This window comes from Nanorana parkeri, unplaced genomic scaffold (assembly GCF_000935625.1).
Source record: "Nanorana parkeri isolate BGI_ZX_2015 unplaced genomic scaffold, ASM93562v1 scaffold269, whole genome shotgun sequence".
In the NCBI taxonomy this organism is placed as follows: Eukaryota; Metazoa; Chordata; class Amphibia; order Anura; family Dicroglossidae; genus Nanorana; species Nanorana parkeri.
In genome coordinates this window covers 707,875-714,714 of record NW_017306537.1, presented here as the reverse complement: position 1 = coordinate 714,714, position 6,840 = coordinate 707,875, and the positions used below count along the sequence as shown (strand labels likewise).

The following is a 6,840-nucleotide window of genomic DNA, read 5'->3' as shown; positions in this document are numbered from 1 at the left end:
CCCCCCCCACTGGCAATGTCGGCACCGTTGCCGAACACTGATGTATACATTGTTGCGTCTGCAATGCTTTGTGTTGCAGCAAAAGCACTGCATGTCACGTCTGACAAGCAGCACTGCGGAACCATTGTAATGAATGCTGGTGCAATATAGAAAATCTCCATTGGGATTTAAAAAAAAAAAAAAGGCAAAAATCTGCAGTCAGGAAGCAACTGCATCACCTCCTGAATGTCGGGCAACCCCTGCTCCACCATCCTCAGAAAAGAGATCCACTGCGGAACGCTTTTCAGAGGGTGGTGTAAGCTGCCATCCATGTGAACTTAGCCTTGATATGCTAGTTGCCTAATCTCCTGGCTTTCGGAGACCTGAAACAAGTATATGACAAGTGAAGCCAACTGATCTGTGTACTGGTTTCGGGTTACTGAAAGCACTAGATTAACATGGCAGCCAGTGAATCAGATCAGTTTCAGCAGGTGGTCAGCAGTCTACATATATCTTTCTTAATACAGATTTCCTTTAAAGACACACGTATGTGCTCTGGGGTGTAACAAATTGCCAAACAGCTCAATAAAATGTTGCAGGCTCTATAAATCAGAATTCTCAAAAAATGAATTCTGACATGATTTCAAGTGTACAACCTAGACTAGTGATAAACTAGTAGTGTGAATAATAGTGACACGCATAAATAGCGTTAGTTTTTGGTTTACTCTTACTCGAGATCACTTTAGTCCATAGCGTCTCCATTATTGCACTGCATGGAAGCAAACGGCTAAAATGACGCGGGAAGAGTTAATAACCTATCAGAAAAAAAAATAAAACAAATGTTCATATTGGATCTACTAGGGACTCATCCTGGAAGACCGCTCTGCCACTCACACTTACACAGGAGCAAATGAAAAAATATCAGTGCTGGAAACTATTAAGCTATGCCATCTGTTTATATGTAAAAAGTTCAGTGCAATAACCTCCACCATGGCAAATTGACTGGGTCTTCTCCAGTGGCTGCGGGATAGATAGTGGAGTCTCTGCATCCATTTCCTTGTCTACTCCTTGCAGCACAAGCTGTGTTTCAGCTGGTCAGACAATAAGACATCGGGGTGTCATTCAGGGAGAGCTGTCAAAGCAGCTTGAGAGGTGACAAAACCAACACACCCAGCTCCTCTTGTGTAAAGCATTAACTGTAAATGGTTTTGTACAAACAGAGCGTTCCCAGCACCCTGTGGACATTCCTGTGTTATCTGTCTCTCACTTGTCATTCTGCCTGAGGCAGGCCATAGTAGTGTCAGTGGAGGAGAGATGGATGGGAACACATGTGCATCTTCTATTATCAGGCTGGTGGTTGCTGTAATAAGGAAGAGGGGTAAAGGATCCTGGCAATCGACAGAACCGCTGACCGGAAACCTTGACTGGCGATGCTGGCCGAGCAGTCACTCAAAACGTCGCAGGTGGTTGTAGAGAGACTGGACATAGGTGAACACGCACATGGGATCTGGCTTCCTGCCCATCATCAGCATATCTTCAACTTCAATGAGGCGGTCACAATTCGCCATTTTCCTGAAATATGGCAAAGGACAGCCACAGTTAATGATACAAGGAAACTACACAAGTCTTGTGTGATTTTAGGAGATTTTTATTTGTATTCAGTCACATGTTAAAATGCCTTCTTTAAAAATGAGCCTTCTAACCATCTTGCTTTGAATTGTATTATTAGATTGTAAATCACTGTGCAAACTGTGGCCACTATAAAAATCCAGTATAAAATAATTGAAAGTTGATCATTAGACAAATAATAATATATAAATCTATGTTAAAAGTCTTGCGGGGAAGGATAAATAAACACAAAAGTGAAATGGTTACCTAGTCCAGTGTTTCTCAGTTTTTTTTCAGTCACGGCACCCTTTAAAAGTATTCAAAAGCTCAAGGCACCCCAGTCTAAAATGTCATAGATCTTAAGGGGGACCCCACACAATTGAAGTGCCCTCTGCAAATCAAGATTTCACCCCCCACACATCAGAGTCACCCTTTGCATCAGTAGCCCCCCTTCACATCAGAAGCCCCTCTTTACATTCACAGCCCCCCCTTCAACTCAGTCTTCATTTCCTTCTTCACATCAGAGTCCCACTAGAGACCTGTAGAATGTAATATAAAAGCCACATTTACTGTTAGAATTGAGTTCATTCAAAACTAAAATTTCCATCCCGCTCCTTCAAATTTTTCGGTTGAAATCGGTTAGTCGATGAAAGTCGGCAGTTTGACCCCATTATCTATTAGAAAATCAAGCATTCTGAAAAATATTTTTTTTCTTCAAACTTCTACTGGTGTATGGCTAGCTTTAGACAGGAGGATGTACCCTGCAGCACCTCTGGGAAACACTGGCCGAGTCATGTGATCTCTTCTGAAGGGGAGGATCAGCCAATATGAACCGTGGTCCTTACCTGCTGCAGAGATCATGTAACCAGATGCCTAGGCTTTTGGTCATGTGACCCACTAGCACTGCAGGGAGGCTGGACAAGCATTTTCTTCAAGAAACCTGATTTATGCAAGACATGATTGGAGGATTGAAATAAAGAGGTCCATCTTATTTTCTAATCTTGGTGAACAATCTCTTTGCTATGTGAACAGCAGTATGCAGTGCTTACAACAGTTTCTCATCATGTCATCTTCCCACTTCGTATGAAAAAACAGGGGCAGATATCAATATGACAAAATAACACATTTTAAGTAAAAATAATTACATCTTTAATGCAATGGATAAAAAAAAAAAAAAAAGAAAAGCTGCTTCCCTCATGTTCCCTAAAGCTTAGGCAAAGATCACATGGTATCTACCAAAAGCATTATAAGTGTTTAGTAGGGATGCACCGATACCAATGCCAATACTGGGCATTTTCCTGAGTACTTGTACTCAGGAAAATGCCTTGATACAAAGCATCGATATGGGTGCTTTAAATTTTTAAACAAGGGCGGCTGCCTGAGGTCTCGCCCTTGCTGAGGGCAGCCTGCTGGGGACCTCGCATGCACTGGGTGGGGTCCAGAAGTGGGAAGTTCTCAGTTGTTTCAGCGGTATAATCCGTGAGAGTGGGCCAAGCCCAGGGAGGATGGATTACCTGACTGGCATCACCTGGAGGAGCGGACAGTCATGCGAGGCACCGCTGATTGCCTGTGGCTGGGGCTGCAGGAGGTGCACTTACAGGACTGCCTGAAGGAGGGCTATCTGGTGGACTACCTGAAGGAGTCCACCAGATAGCCTGGATGATGAGCTGAACGCATGGCGCCTGCCAGTCAGATAGGCGGCTGGGTGGGTACACATGCGGCAGTAAACACACAGGAATACTTGCTCATTATGTCATACTTACCTTTGAAGTGTGCCCTTCTAAAGCGCTGTGCAATGAATCCTCTATCCCCTGCTCGGTACCCCGCGGGCCACCATCTCCATTACTGCCACTTCCAGGTACTTCTTCGGCCATTAGGTGGCCACAGATGATGCAGGAGTTGCCTCCTACCCTCCATCAGGGCCCAGTCATGGCATGGTAGAGATGCCGTAAATGATCTGAGTGTGTACACTGCACGGTGCATGCGTCATACATAAAAACATGCATCAAAATGAAAAAATCACTGGGGGAAAGAGGACAAAATCCCTACCTTATAGCAATTTTGTAATCGCTTCCTCTTTAAGCAGATATCGTATCAAATAATCTTTCAAGAAATACAGTTCTCATTTAAGTGTGGTGTGATGGTTATACAGTGTCTTGTAGAGACTTGGTAATCAGCGTGCTTTCTATAGTATTATGTAAAAAGCACTCAATTGTAGAAGAGCCCACACTCAAATGTTATCTTACCTTATTAATTCCACACCAGCTGCTATGCTGATGCTATACAGAGAAAATTCCTAATACTCCGTCTCACTAGGTTACATTTACCATAAATGCCTACACAACATCATCCCAAAGACAATGAGCTGATTATTATGGGGTCACAGAGCAGAACTATAATTAGATGTTAATATACAATGGTGCCCACACACAACCACTCTGCATGTTATCATAAAGGAGGTCTTCAACAACAATCTACATTGCAGAGCTGTTATCTGCAGATTTTTCACAATCTATTTGTAGAGGAGATCTTGGGTTGCCTATTGCCTTTGTGGGCAAAACAGGCAATGCCACAGATTTAGAAATGAGCCATTTCGGAACTCCTATAGATTAATAGAGTTAAAGGGCGTCATTATTGCATGGGGAGATTTGTGAGTGATCTTGGTCAATAGCAGAGGAAAAGATAAAACATACTGTGTGTGTCGATCTATTACCAGTGAGTGAAGATTACAGTGGGTCCTTGCACTAATGTGACTCACTCAAGTACATATCGTCTCCACCTATCATTCTCAGGTAGGTATCAGGCGGTCTTTAGCCAAGCTAAACTAGACCATATGCTTTGCAATTTAATTGTACAGTCCCAGCCATGATTGCACAGATTTCGCCCAGACATACACATAATGCCACATCATGAGATGACTGTTGACCAGTCTGGCTGTTTTTGTGTTAGTAATGGTCATATGTATAAAATGTATACGTATAAATGGACCCCTTCCCTGACCGACCACTGCACTATGATATAAAATATACGGACCCCCAATTAACCACTGCACTATGATCTAAAATCTACAGACCCCCAATGGACCCCTGCACTAAGATCTAAAATCTACAGACCCACCCACCGATCAACCAATGCACTATGATCTAAAATCTATGGATCCCCGACTGACCAGTGCATTATAGCACTCAGAAATGTTGTAAACCTCCCTCAATTGCCATGTTGTTGCTGATATGCCAGCAACAAAACTGTTCAATGTGATATTCACCAAACATTTGTTGCAGGTGAATCTTCCTGGTGCATGTTTTTTTAAATTACAGTGACTGATTCACATGCAGTGAATATTTAGTAAATGTGCTATTCACGGTTTATAATTATGGAGACAGTGTCTTTATATTTTGTCTAAATAAACCGAGTGTATACAAAAATCCTCCAGCCCCAATAAGCCCCTTTTACATGGGCGCCCGTCTGCTCTGATCAGCAGCAGATTCGTGTACAGATTTTCTGCTGATCGGAGCAGTACAGAATGGTTGTCACTTCTGTGACATGTGTCCGTTCAGTTTTTCCTGGAGGTCTATGGGCGGTCTGATGTAGGTGGACATGTGCCCGTTTACATTCAATCTGTCACATTTAGGTCCAAAAAACAGAAAAGGAGACAAACCTTCTGTTTTTTCTATATGAAATTAAACAGACTTGGAGGTAATCGGATGTGAATGGACACATGTCCCATTACATCTAGCTGCCCATATGGTTACATTGTTTTCCTATCATATCCATGCCTGACAAGCAAACTGTAAATGAAAAGTTATTCCTGCAATTAGAACATTAATCTAATTGAGATATTATATTCTTGCTAGTCTTAATCCCTAAATGTTAACTTTGTGATAGCAAACCTGGTCTGATATTTAGCTGAAGTTAATCAGATTGCAGGATTCGGTTCAGCAGAAATTATGTTGGTGGCTTTGTAACAAGTTTTTTTTTTGGGGGGGGGCACAGTTCCTAATTAAGCAGATGAACCGCGGTACCAGTTCCAGGGCACTTTGTGGTTTGTTTTATCCCGTGCCACATTCTTCATCGTTCATTAGAAGCGCAGTGACACAAGCTTACTCCTGACCTCAGCCACAGATTCGTATTCCCAGCTACAGGATTTCTGACACTGGCTTCTCCCAAATCTCTGGTTACATGCAGGGGATTATTATAGGGTTTGATGAAGCTGCTAACATTGCCGCTCGCACCCACCTGCTCTTCATGAGCTTAGATAAGGGCAGCGCTGACACAGTTCAATCTGAATTTTTCTTTCCTGCCAACTCCACTGCAGTGCTATTTAATCTTTTTATGATCTACATGTTTGTCTTTTCCAATCAAAGTCTTTGTGAAATTCCATCTCTTTGTACTTAACCAGCAAAAAAATCGTAAAGATCGCACTGTTAATTTGACAATTGCTTTAAAATAGATACGCAAGTTCCTGTTTCTCTATAATTAAACAGACCCTTTCACAGAAGATTACAACTATTATTTACCATTATTCAGTCATTTTAAGCAAATGCTTGACAAGGTTGAGAGTCTTAAAGTTGTCCACAAAATAATAGCTATGCAAGAACACTTTGATTTAAAAAAAAAAAAAAAAGGAGTCAGCCAAGGAGTCAGGAGTCAGCCATGTTAATGCCCATGGAGGGAGAACAGGGAATAGCAGAAATAATTCTCTGCTGCTCACTATTTTTTGGGGGGGAACCCAGTTGAGATCAAACATCAGGAAAATTTAGCCCAACAGGATGTCTGAAAAAGCTAGGGAATATCCACAGTGCAAATACCTGTTTTTCCAGAAGCCTAGCACCTTCCTGTGCACAAGGAGAAATTACTAACCATCTGTAGTTGGCCAGTATAACAACCTACATGTTAATACATATGATGAAGCAGGCTTAATTCCATGCAAAATCATCTGAAGTATTGGCTTTAGAAATGGTGTTACCGGATTGCCACATCTGTTATAGGTCTTATATCACATCACTTGACTGCAGGCACCGACAGTAAAGGTGCATGCCAAAAAGGCAGTTCAGTTGCTCTACATGAAGTAGTATAAGAGCTTGTTTCCACCAGCCCACGCGTCTACCGCACTGTCCCGTGCCCGGATGCAATATCCTTGCGTTCTGCATGTGTGATTTTTTGTGTGATCTCACCTCACTGCAACGCAGGGCATTTTATTACCATGCATTCCTGCGCGGCCAATTTTACTGCAGGTGGGGGGGGGGGGGGGGG

At 42.5% G+C, this 6,840-nt stretch overlaps 1 protein-coding gene across 1 annotated transcript in view; it reads right to left on the bottom strand.

Annotated features, from left to right (window-relative positions):
* Positions 1-1,384: 1,384 nt before the first annotated feature.
* Positions 1,385-6,840, bottom strand: part of SMTNL2 (smoothelin like 2) — a 106,292-nt gene continuing 100,836 nt past the window's right edge. Inside the window, exon 9 of the mRNA XM_018557127.1 lies at positions 1,385-1,551. Coding sequence (XP_018412629.1) covers positions 1,425-1,551 — 127 coding nt within the window. The 3' untranslated portion in view covers positions 1,385-1,424. The remainder of the gene's footprint in view (positions 1,552-6,840) is intronic.